The sequence below is a fragment of the Lytechinus variegatus genome, chromosome 11, assembly GCF_018143015.1.
Source record: "Lytechinus variegatus isolate NC3 chromosome 11, Lvar_3.0, whole genome shotgun sequence".
NCBI lineage: Eukaryota > Metazoa > Echinodermata > Echinoidea > Temnopleuroida > Toxopneustidae > Lytechinus > Lytechinus variegatus.
The window spans coordinates 26922562-26943515 of record NC_054750.1 but is presented as its reverse complement, the minus strand read 5'-3'; the positions used below and the strand labels follow the sequence as shown (position 1 = coordinate 26943515).

Below are 20954 nucleotides of genomic sequence, written 5' to 3'. Positions count from 1 at the left end.
GAGACATGAAGGAAGGTCTTGACAGACTATTTCAAACAGCACTTTTGTAAATTTTTCTATGTATAACACTTAAAGTTCACGCAAACTTGTTCATGTATTCATGTAGTAGTTAATTCGGGCTAATTTTGATATGAAATAACAATAGGATAAAATAAGAGGAGGATAAGAGGAGAGAAAAGAAGAGAAGAAGAGAAAGAATAGGAGAGATAAAGAGAAAATTCAAGATAATGTATAATTGTGTTGCCTTGTAACTGAATGATGTGGAATTCTTGTTAAATTCTTGTTGTCTTCACCATCCTCTACAGAAGAATGACCGAACAGAGATAAAATCCTAATAAGGAGTCAAGATATTAGTCGTTAGTAATGACATGCATAGACATTCGTAAGAGGCTGGTGAATTAGTGGGGTTATGATAGAAAGTGACGATGCCGTAATCAAGTTAGTTACACTCAGCTCAGCCAGAATTTGTGCAGCTGTCGCTCGATGTTCAAACGACAGCGTGGCATGCAATCTAACGACCGACTGGCCGAAACGATCCTCGTGTTCTTCATGCAGTGAGTGAGCACGAGGCAGCATTCCGCTTCCCCATGCAGTTTGGATTTAGTAGCATTCAGATCTTTTTTGAGGCGTTTCATTCCGGTTTTGTTCGTTACTCACTGGGTAATCGGCAACGTAGTTTGACTTCAAGGAATTTAGCGGGCTCTTCCGGACAAGGGTCGCCGAATAATTGCATTGTGGCGTGGATTGTGCAGGTACCACGGTTGTTACAACTGAAGAGACAGGGGTGGGTGGGGCAACCAAGTCAGGGGGTAGGATAGGAGGGGGGGGGGGGCAGAAAGAAGGCGTTGCCAGTCGAGAGGTGAAAAGGGAAAATCATCAGTTAAGTTAGGAAGAGATTCCAGAGAGATGGAAAAATGCATTCAATTTTATAGGGTTTTATTAAAAAAGGTCAAGTCCTTTGAGGAAAAAAGGGGGAAAAGAATATTTCAAATGATATTATAATATTTAAAGATCACAAGAAAAAGAGAAATTACAGATATTATTATACAGATCCCAAATCGAAACACTGTGCAATACAAGTAGAGGAAAGTGAAATCAAATATCATAACATGATTTCTCATTTTGGGACACTAAGTTGATTAACCTCGGAGTAACTATTTCGTTTTCCTCCAAGAAGTGAAAGAGTTGTGACATGTGAATATAATGGGAAAGGGTGAACACCAAAGCTCAGCCCTTAATGTTAGCTCTTTTCTGTGAAGTGTATATTTCTTAAAATCAAAGTTGTGTTTGAATGTGCTAAATAAATAAACCATTGTCAATGTCTAATATTGTCCATGTTGTCCCCACTCCCTATCAATGTTTTCACTTCTATCCTAACAATACTCTCCACTGCGCATGCAAGGTAAGCCACAAATAAAATTTCAACAAACTATCAAGGATTTTTCACCACCCCCTCCATCAGAAGCTGGCTTGCAAACAGACTGCATCATATATTGCAATACATGAATTATTAACCTCTCTAAAGTTCTGGGGGCATCATGGTCTGACCCTTGATCTTTCAAACAGTGTCTTGAGTTTGAATCCCTGGACCAGCCATAGCATGTTTTCCTTCAGCAAGAAAATTATCCACATTATGTCGCACTTGACACAGGTGAGGTGAATGGTTACCCAGGAGAATTAACTCCTTAAATGCTGGAAACAGCAGAAGAGCTAGAGCTGGGGAAATAGTTAATGCACTTTCAAATAGGCAACTATATGAAGACATAGGCGGCGGAAGGGGGGGGGTCCTGTCCCCCCCTAAATTTGAGGTGGGGACGAACCCCCCTAAAATTTCTGTTGATAACCTTTAGCTTGTTGATTTTGTTTCCTGCGTCACCCCCCCCCCTAAATTGAGGTGGACCCCCCTAAAATTTTGGTTGTTGACCCTTTTTTTTTGCCTGTGCCTATCCCAAAATTTCAAGTGGTCCCCCCTAAATTTTTTTGGCAATATATAAAGAGCCCTTTATAAATACTTCATATTTATATCACAATTACTAAAAATCAAGGAGGGGGATCAGCCCTGTTTTCTTTGTACACTATATTCACCTCTCATAACATCTTCATTTATGCATATTTACAAATTTCTAAAAAACAAATATGATTCTTCCCTTTTCACAGCAAAAGAAGGATTAGATTTATTTACTATGGGGCAAAGAACTCTTGGTGGATTCCTGTTAATAGAGAGAAGGCAAAAAAGGGATAATTTATTATAAGTTGACAAGGAAAGCGTGCTCATTCCATCAGGTAAGTCTCAGGCAATTATTAAGTTATTTAAAATACACCAAAGAGGATCTAATAATTAGTACTCCTAATATTATGACAAAGTAAAATACAATGGAATTTTCCCTATAGCTATCAATAAATTCATTATGCTTTAACGTGTAATCAATATGTAATATAATAACTTTTTATGAGAGAACCAAAAATATATTCAATCACTGAATAGAGGCAAAATTACATTTAATTACATTTATTTCGTTTTTTGAAATGTTGGTTTCAAATAATGTTGTGCAAAGATGTCACAAACCTGTAACATGTTGATCTTTAAAAAATTCCTTTATTTAATTTTGTTTATGATGCAATTTTTCTTCCTCTATTTTCTTCTTTTATTTTTTCCAATATTACTATTCTTCCAAATTTCTTTCCCTCAAAGTTCTAATAAAAAAATAAGCAACCTTTACTTATTAGAAGGCTAATGCCATACTTGATGTAAGCAATATATTGGCACCCAGCAATTAATTAGTATGCCCATTAAGACCTCTGCTTTAATTACATCTAATTAGTAACATGTAGCTTGACTGCAATATAGGAGTTCAAGGTTCTCTACAGGTACAAAGAACAAAATTAAGATGCAAACAGTATCCTTCTTTTTATTCACAAGTCATACATGGACTGTTAAAATGTGAAAGTATATAACTGGGAGTGGGAGTGTTTCACAAAGAACTAAGTATGACTTTAAGTCGCACTTAAAAGCCGATGCGTACATGATATGGAACCCGCAATCTTATCAATCAATACCTAGTAGGCCTTGTGCGTGTCCTCTTGGCATGATCTGACTAAGGAGGTCATTGTTTTTACACCATGTGCAACTAGGCATTCAAGTATAACTCTAAGTCATGCTTACATCTTTGTGAACCCCCCCCCCCTGAAGTGGTATTTAATGTTTTGGTTTAATAAAGAACTGATCAGGTATTGTTTGAATTTTGACCAAAAAGTTTTTAAGGTTTAAATGGCAACCTCCAATTTATAATATTTCTCTAGAGCAATTAAACATTTCTATTCATTTTCAATTGTTTCAACTTTGTTAGGCATAAGAATAAACACGTTTTCAATCTAAGCAGATTTGTATAAGTTTTACAAACTATTGATTGATATTTGATACGAAATAAATAGTAATGACAAATTCCAGAAAAATTGTTAGATTTAGTTACCTGTGACCTAATGATAATTCAACTGTACTCTGGTATTCCTTGTTATGCGAAATATTAGCAACTCTGGTGAAATCTTGTACATGTATATTATAAGTCTACATGTACTCTAATAGTCTTATATGCTTTTCACACTGCATTTCCTTAACCCCATACTATCCTTAACCCCGGACTATCCTTAACCCCATACTATCATTTTTTCGATTCACACTGTCTTTCTTAACCCCATACTATCTGCTCAACCGGGGTTAATGCCTTAACCCTGGACTATCCCTCAGCTCCTGAATATTAATGATTTTACCATATACAGAGCGTGATTAATGTGCAATTCCGCTTCTGTGATTGGCCAATGTTTAGCCCCACTTTCTTTAGCCCTGTTTGGTTTTCACACTGCATCTCTTAGGTGCTAGCACTTCAATAAGCTGGCTAACCCTGCTTTTTTGCAGGGCCAGATAGTACTGTACTATTTACCATGCTAGCCCACTTTAGCTAAAAAACGTAGTGTGAAAACGAAGTGGGCTAAGCTTAACCCCGGGAAACTGGTGGGGCTAAAACCCCCCCCTTAGCCCCACCAATTTCAAGGGGTTAAGGACAAAAAGTGCAGTGTGAAAAGCATATATTTGCATTTTTTCCCCTTACTTCTTGTTTTCTTCTAATTGGTTAAGTCAGAGATCTTTGTGAAATCTAACTAAGACACAGCTGTAGCGACAAATAAAGCACATCAAATAACATCTATTTGCAAGAAAGATAAGGACAAAGGTCAGTCCAGAGGTGAATCAAGAATTTACTGGGGGGGCATTTTATGACTAAGCAAAACATTCATCCAAAAGGGGCATCTACCCATCCCCCCCCCCCCCCGGATCTGCACCTGGATCTAACAAAGGTTACTCACAAGTTCAAACATTAAATGCAACCCCAATCTATGTATCTTATATGATTGACTCCTTCATTGATATATTCTTTCTTTGGGGGGTGAATTTTGAGGGCCATTTCTCTCATTTCAGGGGTTACTTTTTGGTGCAATGAATGAGCAAATGCAAATAGCAATATTCTGCCACATGTAGAATATTGACTTTTTTAAAATATTCTTGAATATTGTTTGAAGTAGATCTTGAAAAGACTTCACTTCACAGCACATGTTTGGAATTAAAGCGGAATCCAGCCTTGGCCATCGAATGTTGTGTTGGAAAGGAGAAAAATGAATTAAACAGAATGGTGAAAGTTTGAAAGAAATCGGACAAGCAATAAGAAAGTTATAGCTGCTTTAAAATTGAGATCACTAATACCATGTAGATATCAAATTGGCAACTGGGTAAGTAAATTATGACAAGGGGCAAGGACAATTTTTCCATAGGCCATGTACTTTATTATCAGGGATTTGTGGTTTTCTCCTAATTACCCATTCCCCTAGGGCAGTAATCTAAATATAACCCAGGTAGTATATTGTTTAATGTCCTCATGAAAGAAAAATACAATTTGAAATAAAAAATTTTGGGGAAAATGACATTTTAGCCATAATATGTATTGAAGTACATGGAAGAGCAGTCCTTGCCTTACATCACTATGACATCACATAAGCGGCCAATTTGAAGTCTCCATAGGTATAGTGATCACCAATATTTACAAATTATAAAAATTCATAACTTTCTTGTTATTTGTCCAATATTGTTCAAACTTTCACCTATCAACTTGTCTGATTTTTCTTTTTCTTATAAAAACAAGTTTTTATTTGGGTTGGATTCCCCTTTAAAGGGCCATTTAGGCTGTAATGGGGGTGAAATCACCCGCCATCCTAGTGTAGATCTTATCATTATCAGTAAGCATGTTTGCTGGTTCATATCATTTACTTCTTGTTTTATTGAACTTTCATTCAACATCCGTTCAATGTAAGCTTATCTTTACGATATATTTTGGCTCCAATAATTATCATATCTAATCTTTAAGATATGACATAAATGTCAAGATATGTTTTAACATTTAGGCCTACATAAATTTCCACATCCTATTTGTTTGGTAAACTGCACTGTCTATCAGAAGCAAACATTTTATCATCTTTTATTAAACAACCATTCAATGCAAGCATATCTTTATGATATATTTTGGCTCCAATAATCAACTTATCTAATCTTCAAGATATGACATGTATGTCAAGATAAATATGTTTTAACTGTAGGCCTATATGAAATTCCACATCCTATTTGTTTGGTAAATTGCACTGTCTATTAAAAGCAAACATTTAATCATCTTTTATTCAACAACCATTCAATGTAAGCATATCTTTATAATATATTTTGGCTCCAATCATTATCTTATCTAATCTTTAAGATATGACATGTATTTCAAGATAAATATGTAGGCCTATATGAATTTCCACATTCTATTTGTTTGGTAAATTGCACTGTCTATTATAAGCAAACATATTATCATTGGTTGCTCATTGGAGTCTACCAAAATGGAACCAGGATTAAGGGATAAATCCGATAAAGTATTTATTAGTCACTCACTGTAACAAATATTTTCTACCAATAGCATCCTGAAGCTCCCCTGAGTGGGGGCAAAGGTTATGAAATTAGAAGAAGTAAAAACCAATTGCAATTGCTGATAAAGCTCCTTGTATTTGGTACTCATCAAACGGTATATAACAATATGGATATCATGTAGGCATTTTCTGTGTAAATTTCTTATTAGAATGGAAAAAAAAACATGCAGATTTCTCTGTAATTGTTGAATAAAAGTCCCCAACTCAGCGTCAGAATGTGTGTATCAGTGTCGTTATAATGTATATATCCATAGGCAACGATTTTGTAAGATTTTTGGTCCATTTGGAGGGGTGGGGGCTAGACGAATCTCTCCATAGGCTCTTGTTCATAATTCAAAAATGGAGGGGGCAAATCCCCATCCCACCCCCCCCCCCCCTCCCGACCGCAGCCAGTGTTTGTATTACATTAATTCACAGAAATTCACAATCTCTTTTGATAAGTCGGTGAAAAGTTAATGCTAATGAGAATCTTTATTAAACCATGTGTTAAAATCAGATCTCCAACATGCAAATTGCTTGATTGTCTATGGACAGATGGAGTGACGAACATAAAGAAAATATTTGAAAAATAATTAATCTTGGCAAGAATAACTTAGGAATTGGTAGAGTTAAGGCCAGATTTCAGACCAGCACCAGATGAGTCATGTCTTGATGAATGTGTTGTAATGTAAACATGTTAATATGTGTAAGATGGACCTTGTACCAGGTTCTGTTTACATCCCATATTGTGTATCCATTTCTATTCTTTGTTTGATGACTTAAAAAAATTCCATTACAAATTGTCCCCATTACTTTGGCCATTACCAGGGATTAGTCTAAAACAAGGAGTTCCAAGTTCGATAATTTTTGTTTTCCCAACATCTTTGTAGATGTATCATGTGACTTAAGGCAACTGCACGCTTCACGACTGGACCACGACCACAACAAAGTGCATTTTGCTCTTTTTCTGAAAATATGAAATTTATATCAATGAAAAGTATCTTTTTATTTGAGGCTCAAATTAACAGAAACATCATCAATTAACAATTTTGGATGATTGTAAGCCTTTATTTTGGAGTAAAGGCCAAATTAGTTTCAAATCATAGCCATCAGTATGATTGCTATGACATCATTACGACTAGATATGAAATTTCCTATTAATTCTAATAAGGATGATAGCATAGTCACTCACAGATTTGAACATTTGTACTTATCTGTACGATGATCTAGATCATTACACAGTAAGATATTCCATTATCGATATTAGCATCAAATTCTACTAAGTTTTATTCTAAAATCAGGTCGCAGACCAATCGTAAGGTGTCCAGTGGCTCTAAGACAGTTGTCGATAGGTCGAGCCAAGCCAAGCAGAGTGTAGTCTCACAGGACTGCCACAGATTCATCAAGGGTCATTACCTATGTGTGCTTCTTTCAGGGTTTGTTGAAATTGTCATTCAACGAGTCAATTACTTTATTAAACTCAGCTACATGTACAAACCCTGATCACCCATGATGTATAGTGAACCATGAATAGCAGGGGGCAGTTTCATCAAAATGTGATAACTCCTGATCGACGCCATCTCTATTGTAAGCAAATCTGGGTAGAATTAGGGTGTGTTTATGCTTCCATTGCGAGGACAGAATCAGCGTTTTCGAACGTCGATTCAAAACACCGATCGTAAACGTGGTTCTGGGAGTGCTGTTTATGCTTAACTTTTCAGAGGCAAAATAACGATCTCCAGCTGGCTTCGCTGGTAAGCGAGGTCAAACTGGGCGCCCCCTTTTTCGAAAGTTTTTTTTTTCCAAGTGTTATTACGTGGAGATAACATGGAGCAATGCGACTGTATTTGCCCGCGGATTTTCATCTCACTAGAGGCATGTACCAAATGACGTCATTTAAACACGTTTACGATCGTGGTTCTGTTTATACTTCCCCAGAAAGCCTGATTCTGGTCAAACGACGTTTACACCTTTTTGTGAGTTTACGATCAGCGTTTTCAAACAGCATTTAAATGAAAGTAAGCATGGACGCAACCGTGTTTTGGACTAATCACGTTTCGAAACGCTGATTCTGGCCTGAAAAGTGGAAGCATAAACACGGCCTTAAACCAAAAGAAGATGCATGGTATTGCATGTGGAAAGCAGACGTCTGTTCACATATGATTATTGTCCATCTTGGCTTTTCATAGAGATGGCGCCAAGCTGGGGCCCGTTTCATAAAACTTGTTACAATAACAAATTTACTGAAATCATTAAATTTGATCGGCTGATAGAAAACTTGTTATGGAAGCTGTGCAAAGACAATTCTTTATGAAAGTCCCTGGAGTTAAAACGCTTTTATGAAACGTGCCCCAGGAGATCCCTGCCCCCATCTGGATCATGTATTATATGGTTGACAATGATGATGAGATGAGTCATATATATTCAATGATATTTTGTAAAGAAAATATGAACAGGAATGAATAATGAACAAAAATACAATTTACATGTGAAGTATTGAACACATCTTTAAAAAATGATTCAATAGTTTGCCAGAGGCTTTTCAGGCATAGCAACAATACGTATGCAAACTGGAATCCAAGTGAAATTGATACCAGGTAAATATATTTTGATGCTAGTAATACAAGTCCTCAGAAAAAGAGCATTAATACATTTGAATGACCTAGCAAACAGGTCTTATTAATGCATTTCACTGAAATTAAAATAATCCTTTAGCAGTGAATCACTTAATGATGACTTTTGGAATCAAATGCCATAATAAGCTTCAAATGGAATGGAAGTATGAAAGTAATATTTTTAAATTTAATATATGAAAGTGATATTTTTAAACTGAAATATGAATATGACAATATAAGTGCAAGGTGCATGATAGACATTTCAAAAGGAAACTACACTTGTTACCTACCTATTGGCAACGATTTCTTTGGCGTTGTCTGAAAAACACTCAGAGGTTATCACAGGCCCACTCGTACATGTTACATTGTCCGTACGTCCAAAGTTTGCTGTTTCAATATGAATAGCGAATCCAACAGGGCAGCGTAGATCCATTGTTTTGCTCTCGCATACACTGGTGTAGAAGAGGTTTTCCATACCTGACTGACGTCTTCTCCGTAAACCAGGTACGCTATCTGCAATGACAAAAATAGAAACGAAAAGAGAAGTAATGAAAGATAGGTTTAAAAAACATATTCCAATCAGAATAATCAAAAACAGTTACTGAATTTCAAGTTTTAATTGCAAAGTCACCCGTTTTTTGTGATACGTAAAATAGAAAATTTCACATAAATTGGGAGAACCCACAAAACATGATTCTGGAGCGAAAAGGGTATCAATTACAATTATACAGCTATATCATATTAATAGATGGAATGAAATTTAAAAAACAGTGCATGAGCAGAAAATCTGAAATATTAAAATGGCTTGAGGAAAATGCTTAAGGGCGATAAATGAACAAGAAAAGTTCAAGTAGGGTAAAAAGCAATACAGGTACAGGTATGTCCCCTTCTAATCCTTTGGTTCTCTAATTAATCCTGACAAGAGGGTTGAGATGACTAGTAATCTTGCAGCGGTACATTATCCATCCAGACGACCCATTCATACTACCGGCTTGTATTCAAGGTAGTATGATCTTAATGGCAAATGAATATCGATAATTGTGTCTCCATTATAAATAATCTCGAGATTGTTCAGATCTGGATAATTTGCCAGATCAGATGTAGCGCGCTCATTTGAAAACTTGGGCTGGTGCAGACGGCCCTTGTGTTGGATTTTGGAGGTCTGAATGAAGCAAAGGGGCATGATTCAGTCATTATAAGCAAGATATGAAATTTTTTCAATGAACTTATTATTTCCTGAATCATTCCACATTCTTGTATTACAGCAGGTTCACACACATTACAGAGGAAAAATGCAATTTAGACATTGTATTTTGAATCATGATTCAACTTTTTTGGAAGAGGGGAGGGAATAAGAGCAACCTAAAATCGTTCAAAAGTTTTCATTCCATGGCTAAGGCTAATAAGCAATAGAAGTAACAAGGCATTTCAATGATTTTCTACAATTCTAGTTTATTTTCTCAAATTTTCATTTTGTGCAAGTGAGCATACTTTGCGAATTGCAAAGACACAAAGATTTTTAACTGCCAACCATTGATAATATGCACAAGATCAACAAGTCAGTCAATGTACTTTCAAATGTAACATTGCAACTATGGAATTTCTGTGTCTACAATGTTTACACAGTCATCTGTTTGCTCATATTATGAGCTTTGAACTTCATACAGCTTCTCCAAATGAACTCTATATTACAAGCCTACAGCAATTAGGTAGGTTACAAGCCTTTTAACATATACTTCAAGGTATACGTCTGCAGACTGAATTAACTCAGTGACACATGCCCCAGCCGTTTTACGAAGTGTTTGATCTTCTGTCTGATCGATTGAACAGCATGCTATCATAGTCCTTCTCAATTACTTGACAATATATGAGTTAACTAAGCCTATTGTTTAAGCATTCTAAAACTGATCTAATTTTGTCATCAACAGTCTCTGTACATGAATGAAAAATGAATTATAATATGTCAGCATTTGTTTGTTCTTTATTGTCTTTAGAAATTGAAGGGTTGATAGGCTAGGGTAATTAAAACATAACAAATCCATTTAGCTGTCTTTACATGGGTCCTGTGTGTCAAATTTATGTCTGGTTTGTTATTCAAAGTAGTTGCCTGCAATAGCACTGCGTAAGAACAATATCAAAATACAAATGACTGTATACCAACTAAATCTTCTTGCTCAGACATTAAAAATCAAGCCATCTCTTGCCGGGAATAAATTTGATTCTAAAATTCAATTTCTTACCAACATATTATGATTTCACACAATATCAGCATGAAAGCAGTTTTCACAAAGTTCTGTACAGTTCTATACTGTTCAAAACCTACTACAAATTTTACAGCTGATAATTGTGATGCAATAGTCGGGGACATTAGTCAATACCTTCATTTCTAATTAAGTATCCAACTAAAGATATACTTACATTTCTAATTAAGTATTCAACTAAGGATAGACTTAGTTATATAACCTCCCGTCCCCTGTTCCAAATTAATTGATATTTTCATATAACACTCTCAACAGGTGTTTACCTGTAACAAAAATATTTATCTCTCTCATGGTTATATTTTACATGTAATTTGCTGGACACTCGACAGTCAAAGTACCCTCTATCCAATGCCACTAATGAAGAACTCTTAACAACCTCTTAAAATACAATGACTAAAAATGGAATATAATACCTATCAATGACATCGCATATCTATCAAATATTAAAAAATAAACAAAGAACAAGGTTTCATGGAGTAAAATTATATATAATTTGCTGGACACTTAACAGTCAAAATATCCTTCTACCTAAATACCATAGATGAAAAGCTCTGAAACCTCTTGAAATACAGTGACTAAAAATGCAATACAATACGTCAATATGTCAATGACATATCTATCTAAAAATTTAAAAATAAACAAAGAACGTGGTGTCATGCTGTCAGTTAATTTTCTTAAATCCAAGGTTGATGAACTTTCCCTGAACCTTACGGCTCGGCGCCGATTCCCAGCCATATAGTCGATTCTTTTCAATCTTTTCCTCATTAATACGTAATGAACTGGTACAGGGTATTGTGAACGGCGAGTATGGTGCGCCACGGAGCTAATTGTGTAGTAGTATACAAACAGCATGCCCCAACGGCCATGAATATTATTAAGACTTTATTCTATTTCTATTCTTTTTTCATAATCAAGTTCATTACGGGTGCACGTCGACAATTAAAATATGAAGGTTGAAAAAAGGAACAGTAATAACTCTGCTTTTTAATGCTTGTTATAGGATTACTGCACTATTAACCATGGCATGATTTTCATATAAAAGCCATGTACGTAATTCAATCCATCAAACATCAATACGATGAACTTGTACTGGTACTTGAGACATGCAACGATTTTACAGGATTGATATCATCACCTGCTATGGCTCAAAGGAATGCATGGCAGTTGGACTTAAAATTTATAGTTCACTCATTTGATATCAATCTGTATATCAAAGGTCATGTATTATTTAGATCAAAAATGTTTTGGTACCAATCGTGATTCAACAATAGGGCATAATGCTATTACCACGAAGAGTGGTAATGAATTTCCAAGTCAAGTGAACTTGCAAGAAAAGAGATCTGTGTTAGAAAATGAGTCATTAAACCATATACTGTACATGTGCGATCCGACTCATTTCTGAATATATTGTCTATCAAACTATTCTTTACAACCTATTGCCCTGTATATTTGGCCCTACTTGTTTTTTTATTTCATTTCTTTCTGCATCACCAGGACTGTTATGTCATCCAATGACTGACATAGAGGCCGTTCTCATTACGCTTTCTGAAACTAGTTTACTCGAAATCGATTCAGGAAACCAGTTTGGAAGATAGCTTTGCTAGCGTTCTTACTTGATCACACGAAACACGAAATTTTCAAAATCACTTCACGTAAAGCGATCTTGTTGCTATGGAAACGCTCTCAGTGGGGTGGCACGTTTCGCGCGAAATACGAAACCGCAGCATAGGCATTCTACACCTGTCGTGTGGAGTAGCGCTCAAAGTGTGCGAAGATCGCTTCCCGAAGAACCAGTTTGGAAGATTGCTTCCACTAAACTAGTTTTAATAATAAGCATTAATTTATATAACGCAGCTTTCATATGGATATATTCAGCTGCGCTTGTTCAGAGCTCTTTTTACTGATTTTGGTCTACATAGCATATTTTCTTAACTAAAGAGATATGTTTTAGGAAGGTAAAGAGAACGGTGTTATAGTGAACCAACGGCTCGAACAACTATACTACCGTCCAATAACAAAACAAAGCGAATCTAATTTTTTTTTTAATACTTTTTTCTTGATTTTGAATATTTTATGCTAAAGGGATTGGAGTCACATAGACCCAAATTGAAAAATGTTTCAAAAGCAAGTAACTCAATACAAACTTTCACATACAATTTCTCATTTACTAATATGCTTTTCACATTGCATTTCCTTAAACCCATACTATCCTTAACCCCAGACTATCCTTAACCCCATACTATCTTTTTTTCGATTCACACTGTCTTTCTTAATCCCATACTATCTGCTCAACCGTGGTTGAAGAGAAATGCCAGTAATTGCAATAAACACTGATTTCATGAGAAAGTCTGTAAAACCAGGCTCAAATGTCAGTATATCATCAAGGATCTAGATTTGGTACAGTTACATAAACTGAACTTTGTGAAATCTTGAAATCTACGCTGAAAAATGTTCACACTGAAGATCACCAACACAGATTGGCACACGTGGGACAGTGTATTATTATTGATGGAATAAAGACCAGACGGAAGTGACCGAATCCGCGCTTATTTTGCTTATTTCTCAGCAATTACACAATTTCTTCCAGAATCCTTTGGCACATATTTTTTATTCATACAACCAGACACTTGGGTGGTCATTACATTAGATTCTGTAAAATGTCATTTTGAGATTGCTACCAATACTGGAATTTATCTTTAATGCCTTAACCCCGGACTATCTCTCAGCTCATAAATATTGATGGTTTTAAAAAACAGAGCGTGATTAACGTGCAATTTGACTTCTGTGATTGGCTAATGCTTAGCCCCACTTTCCTTATCCCTGTTTCGTTTTCACACTGCATCTCTTAGCACCGCAACTGTGGTGCTAGCACCACAATAAGCCAGCTAACCCTGCTTTTTTGCAGGGCCAGATAGTACCCTACTATTTACCGTGCTAGCCCACTTTGCTAAAACGTAGTGTGAAAACGAAGTCGGCTAAGCTTAACCCCGGGAAATTGGTGGCATGACGAAAAACTTCCATTTGAGATCACTAAACCCTGGTTTCCCTTCTCTTCTCCAAATACGACAAACCCTAACATGCCCCAAGCAAGCAATTTAAGTTTCAAAACACCTGTTTCTTGACGTCGGTTCAAAGATAAGAGCCGGCATATACAGTCACAGTAGGCGGCCACACACAATGGGATGCATGCGCAGCGCTGAGCTCGGTTTCTGCAAAACATGCCGTCATTTTTATTCGCTTACTTTCCTTATTTCGAGGTCGATTTTCTTCGTTCGAAATTGAAAATGGACTAGTATTGAATGTCTGAATGTAATATGCCTTTGAAAACGTGATTAATATCGAATACAATAATTTCATTCCGAAGATCCTTCTACAGGCAGACAAGTCTTAAGTAATAGCACAGCTGTTGTTTATCATTTCGTCCTTGACTCAATGCTCGTTTGGCTGGCCCGTGGTGGTGAAATTGAGACAAGGGGATTACCTGGCCAAGATGGGTTTATCGGGGTTGGAAATGTTGTTTGAGAGTTTCCAAACGAAAAACGGGGTATCCGACCGCAGTTTGCAGTCCGAAGTGCGGTCGAGAATCAAACATGAAATTTTCGTAATGGGGCTAAGACCCCCCTTAGCCCCACCAATTTAGGACAAAAAATGCAGTGTGAAAAGCATATAAGAAACTAATTTCACATAGTTGCTTCCTTTTGTCTTTGTCAGCAGCTATAGGCCTCCAACTTGTCTTTTCTGTTTGACTCCTCATGTAGATCCTGTCTTCTTGAAAAAATCTTCACCTTCTCAGACGAGATATTTGCCCAACCGTTGGAAATACAGCAGAATGTATGATATATATTTTCCCACTAAGAAGCCATATAAATAAATAGCATTAAAAAAAAATTCAGTCAATGAATGCTGAAGCCTTACCAAAGTAAATATACCGTACTGGTGCTAGCTAACCACCGAAAATTTTACAGAAAAATCAGCCATGCAAAGACTGTGAAAACTAACACATCATAATGCACTCTGAACAGGTGTAAATGTGGACACAAGGTTTTATATCCGCAAGGGAAATAAAAACACAAAAGCAATTGTATTATCAAAATGGTCCCACTCCGCATATCTCACACACGCAGACGCGAAAAACCGCAATAAAAGGGTAAAATATTCATGGAGTCGTAATCATCATGATGAATTTCTGTTCACTCAGCTTGAGAATCTTGTTATTCATATTTCATTTCCTACAAAACCACAGATTTCATCAAGAAAATAGTGTGTGGTTACTCCTACCACAGATCAAACTAAAAAGAAGAGGAGTCAATTACAGTATACTGGTATGGCAGCCAAAGGTTTGTTTTACATTCAGTTACAAGAGAAAAAATAGAGATAATATGTGTAGATGTTTCCATTTAGTCTTTAAAAGGAAAATCTGTTTAAAAGGTCAACTTGATGCAATAATGATATAAAGCCAGGTTGAGGATTGAATTTCATGAATACATTCTCTCTGGTGAAGTCAACTTCTGTTTCAGGTCAATTATCTTTGACAATTACGTGTATACTAATCAATAGTATTGAGTTGAGACATGACGATATCACATTCCACGTGTTGGATAATACTTGGAAATAAAGTTTTGTTGGAACTGAATGCATTACCACTCAAAGATGGACCCTTAATTTGTCTCTGTTTCCTATTCAATAGTACATATAAAAATATTTTCATATCATTTTTTGATAGATTTTTTAAACATTCAACATTTACGAAGTAGATTTACACACTATGTACAACAAAGACAAATACTTAACATCTTAATTCTAATTAATTATTGGGTATTTTGAGGCTTGAACAAATTCTCATAAATTCATGGCCAGTATTTTGGTGATTGAGTCAATTTGAAATTACTTGTGGATAGCTAAAACGTTTCCTGAAAGAATATAATGCCATGGTTGCAAGGGTTTGAACCCACGACCCTCTGATCAAGAGAAGAGAATCAACCACTGCACTCCCTCCCATAAATTCACATCAATTAAGAGACAGGTTGATTGCCTCTATAACACATGGTTAATTAGTAGAAGGGAAACCATTAAGGAAGTTCTAATTTGAAGGGGAATCGGACCCCTTATTATGTAACCCAAATACCAGACCCCTGCATCTAATTAATTGAATTTATGTTTAATTCCTTATCAAAGGGTTTGACGAGACACCTTGTTATATTTCGAAGTATTCAAGGAGTTGGTTGACGAATTGGTTTCACTCATTCCATTTTATACATGGTTACATTAAAGCATCTTACAAAATTTATTTCAGATTATATTTATGACTGTATATTTTGAAACGTGTTCATCATTTCAAACTGGACTTATGGGGGTATAACTCAGAGGTTTGATTGATACGAGTGATACATAGATGTGTTTGGTACTGCAAAATCAGGACATCATTGAACACGGACATAAAAAACTTTTGATATGTAGTCAACAGAGTAAAATTGCATGAATGAATGAACAGAATGCTAGAATAAAACAAAATTTAAGAAAACCCAAAAGAAAATGGTGGATGCTCTAAAGTTTGGAGTTTGGAGATAATAATAATTACCGTGTTTACACAGTGACACGGCTCGGGGGTTCGACACGCGAGCCGTGCTCAACACGGCAATTTTATGCTGTGTAAACGCGATCAGTGTGATCCGCGAGCCGTGTCGAACACGGCTTTTTTGATCCGCCAAAATCGTAGGTTTCAACCCGCGAGCCGAGTCAGACTCGGCAATTTTTTCGTGTGTAAACAGAAAGCCGTGTCGAACTCTCTTGACCAGGTCACTGCGCGCGCTTCACTTTTGGCAATGTTGTTGTTCGCACGGACAAGATTCGATTCCGGCGGTGAATTTCCCGCGTTTAATTTGCGACGTCATAATTCTTCTTCTATTCGAGATCCGCGAGCCGTGTTGAACTCGCCTTTTTATATGTACGTATAAACGCGATCTCTGATTCCTTCTTCGCAGTGTTCAACCCGGCTCGCGGATTCAACACCCGAGCCGAGTCAATGTGTAAACACGGTAAATTTGAATTGCATAAGTATATGCTGCAGATTGAAAGGCTGGACTGGATGTCCAGCTTAAGTGGGCAGCAAGGGAGGGGTTGAAGATTAATCAAAATTTTACTACTTCAAGGAGAAAGAATTCTACGAATGAAGGTGATGTCCATGAATATCATGATACTAATATTTTCATTAGGGTCTAATTAGTACTTACCACATGTTTGTAAGAATGCAAGAAGAAGCATCACACACTGCACTACGACACATGGTGGAAGAGCCTTCCAGAAGGCTGCCATCTTGACATTTGTTCCTATTTACCTCCTCCCTCTGGAAAATGACACTGCAATCCTTTAGCACTATCTAGGGGAATAAAGAAAGAAAGAAATACATATAAATATCGAATATTGATAGTCAAATATCTATCATCATAAACCCGACCAGCGCCATTCAATCAGTCACTAGCGAATCGACGTGCCCCCTCCCCCCCTTCGAGATGCACAATTAAAATTTGTAATGTAAAACACAGCTGTGCCCCTCCCCCTTCAGAAAGTGATGGATGAAATGTACTTAATATTCCTTCTTTTTTATTTTTTGTCAATTTTTCCTTTTGGAAAATCCTGGATCCGCCCCTACGATCAGTAGCCAATTAGGACAGTACAATAAGAATCTAAAAAATTACAAGATATATTTCAAAATGTGAAATACAACACATTTTGAATAACATCAAATTATATATTTCATCAATTATATCAAATCAATATTTTCTTATAACCATGTGATCACATTAGTAATCAGAAACCTATTTGTGAAATCGGGAATGGATATGGTCACTTATAATGTTGTGCTTTAAAAATTCACCACATATGTATTACTGTAATTTGTTCTTAAGTCTCCCTTTTCCTAATGATTATTCTATTCTGTGAGGTTGGCCTCAAAAGAAATTTAAAGTCATAGTGTGCCTAAAAAAATGTGAGAAGTTGCAAAAGTGTCACTAGATAAAACAAATGATTTTGTGTTATCATGGTCTTATACTTCCTACACCTAAGCAAAAGTTTCAAAAACATTTTCATCAGACTTTATTTACAAGTATGCCATTCCTTCACTATTTCATATTGTCAATTAAGCCCTTGTGAGAAAGACTTGTACAGAAAATATCCATTGACAATCATTCTGGCATGACAAGGAAACAAAAAATAATATTCGATATCTGGTTCACCAACTCCTTTCATAGGAGAATTTTGAAATGAATTTCAGCTTATATCTTTATTCAACAAGAGTGAGTGAGTCACAGATTCTAGATCTATGCAAAACCATTCAAACAAAATGACATAATTTTATAAGAAATTTCTGCCATGATTGACTTGCTTCACATAATAAAGGCAGATGCGAGTCAAATACATTGTCTTCAAAGTAGCTACACTGAATTAGGGCTTATTTCGAAAGGGTGGGTGCTGTCGCGTTAGGGTGCGTCAACGCGAACGCGCCCTTTCGTCCAAAGCCCCCCCGGTTTGGACGAAAGGGTGTGTTTAATAATAATGAATAAATAAATAAATACAAATATTTATAAGAAAGCTGAACAAACAAAAAAGACGAGTGATATGTGAAATTTGCATAGGAACATAAATCATCATATGGCACAAAAAAAAAACAATGACGGCATGCTGCATGAGGATTTTTCGGTGGAAATATTTTATGGTGTAATATATTGATACATGTAAAAATTATGACTGATTTCAAGGCTCTTTCAAACAAAAAAAAGTAACTTACCTTCAATTTTATACTTTACAGGTGTGTATTTATTACAAAGGAAAACATTCGTATACCTGGAGATATTTGGTGTCCCCCAAATTATAAAACTTAAGGCAGATGTGTCATGGAAGGGCAAGGCCAAAATTGATGTCGGGTCAGCATTCACAACGTTTAACTCTTCAGACCCTACCTTGCTATATTTTACACTTAAGACCCTGCCTCATTATATTTTGTGAGATGTATCTGTTGTGTATGTGTGCGTGTTGTGTGTATAATAATAATAATAATATGTGCGTGTTGTTTGTATAATAATAATAATGATAATACTTATAATAATAAAAATAACAATAATAATACTTATAATAATGATAATAATAATTTTCACCTCAAAGAGTGAATTTATGGAAATGAATTTGGAGTGAAAAATTGGCGCCAAGTGGCTTATTGCAAGGGTGGGTATCTGATTTTATTATCATTATTATTATTATTATTATTATCATTATTATTATAAGTTGAACTTTTCTTTCTTTTCCTCAAATTGTCAATGCTTTAAATGATTGAAAATCCACTATTTTACGTGCAAATTGGCAATGTTTGACAAAATACCTTATATTCAGCTTTCTTATAAATATTTGTATTTATTTATTAATTATTATTAAACACACCCTTTCGTCCAAACCGGGGGGGGGGGGGGTTTTGGACGAAAGGGCACGTTCCAGTGAACGCAACGCGACGTGGCACTCCCAACGCACCCTTTCGGCCAAACCGGGGGGCCTTTGGACGAATCTTCGCGTTCGCGTTGACGCACCCTAACACGACAGCACCCACCCTTTCGACATAAGCCCTGAATTAGGGATTTGTTTGCAACCGTTGCACTAATTTTTCTTTCAGTGTGAAGATCATAATTTTTAAAGACTTGTTGTTAACATGGTTACTTTCATACAATTCGTAATTATATCATGATTAGAATGTTACCTAGCAAATAAAAAATTCATTTTTAATACTTACTGTAATTATTAATTTACTTGATTTTGTTTTGAAGGCAAACATGATCTTAATCAGATCATTATAGCTTCTCCCCCACCGCCCCCAGCAAGCTCCATTTAACTTATTAGAATATGGGTATCATACCCACTTCATAACAGAGCCTTTTCATATAATGTACCCCTACTTTTTTTAATTGTCACAGTTGACAGTTGAAGGCTCTTTTTCATTGCCCCAAAAAGACTTTAGTCGGGTTAACTTAAACTCAGGTTTGAAGTTGTCGTTTAAGTATGTATAGCCAATTGTTACATAAATCACTAACAGTAGAGATATCAAATTTCATTTTGCTCTCAAATCATTCATAATTGTCTGGGAAATATAAATAGATGATTGTCTTCACCATTGATAAATCAGGAAAGAGCACAGTAAACATAAGAAACATACAACTTTAAAAAAATTTTGACACTTTTGGCTTCACATAATTTTAGCACGGAGTTAGACCATGGTCTAAGTTAACCCTGACTTCAGTATACAGGCCTTTAACATTTTATGCTTAATACATGAGGTGGTTTCAGACCGCCTCGAAGTTTGTCAGTTCCAGGTAGTCTCTGATAGGGAAATTTACCCCGATCAGAAAATACCAGGTATTTTGGTAATGTGAAAGCAAACTACGCGTAATCTCCCCGAAAGAAAATACCCGCTAAATAGTAGGTACTTGGCAAAATTACGAGAACTTTCACGGGGATTTTTCCAAGGTCGCAGGTATTTTGGCGATGTGAAAGCAAATTACGGGAACTTTTAGCCCAGTGTGTCGTTGGGTGTGGGAGCTGTGGGTCGCTGCTGGGCTAGTGATTTTGAATCTCGCGCCTTGCCTGCTCATCAGACCATACTATGCGCATGCTCGTAACTTCAGGAACTTATCCCGAAGGGTATGTTTCGGGGCGGTGTGAATGCAGGAATAATTAATGGGTATTTTTTAGCCGAAAACAGTTCCAGTAATTTAACGGGGATTCTTGTGATCGAGGCGGTGTGAAACCACCTATAGTGAGCGACATCTCTTATTAGCACTTTACAGATATATTATTACCCAGATCATCAGTTTCTGGCAGGCCTGCGCAAAATGCACTTACTCCACTCCCTGGGGACTTCCAAGAGTTCCGAGATTCTATTGCTAGAGGCCTTCACATCCTAGCGAATACCCATTCAACACCTGGGTGGAGAGTGGCAAATCGTTCAATCTTATCATGATAAGTTCCTGTGAATGGTGCTTTTAATCGCTTCAATTAAAGCTTATTTTATTCCAAGTCCAAGTCTGTCAACATACCAGATATAAGGAAACCATGT

General features: G+C 36.3%; 1 protein-coding gene across 8 annotated transcripts in view; it reads right to left on the bottom strand.

Annotated features, from left to right (window-relative positions):
• LOC121424355 (adhesion G protein-coupled receptor L2-like) overlaps nucleotides 1–20954 on the bottom strand; it is a 98819-nt gene that overhangs the window by 62356 nt on the left and 15509 nt on the right. For 7 of the 8 annotated variants that reach the window (XM_041620006.1, XM_041620005.1, XM_041620011.1 and 4 more), the window contains exons 2-3: nucleotides 17092–17237; nucleotides 8891–9113 (exon numbers count right to left, since the gene is read on the bottom strand). In XM_041620006.1, coding sequence (XP_041475940.1) covers nucleotides 8891–9113; nucleotides 17092–17173 — 305 coding nt within the window. In that variant the 5' untranslated portion in view covers nucleotides 17174–17237. Of the gene's footprint in view, nucleotides 1–657; nucleotides 771–8890; nucleotides 9114–17091; nucleotides 17238–20954 lie in introns of all 8 variants that reach the window. The other variant, XM_041620007.1, reaches the window with a different exon arrangement.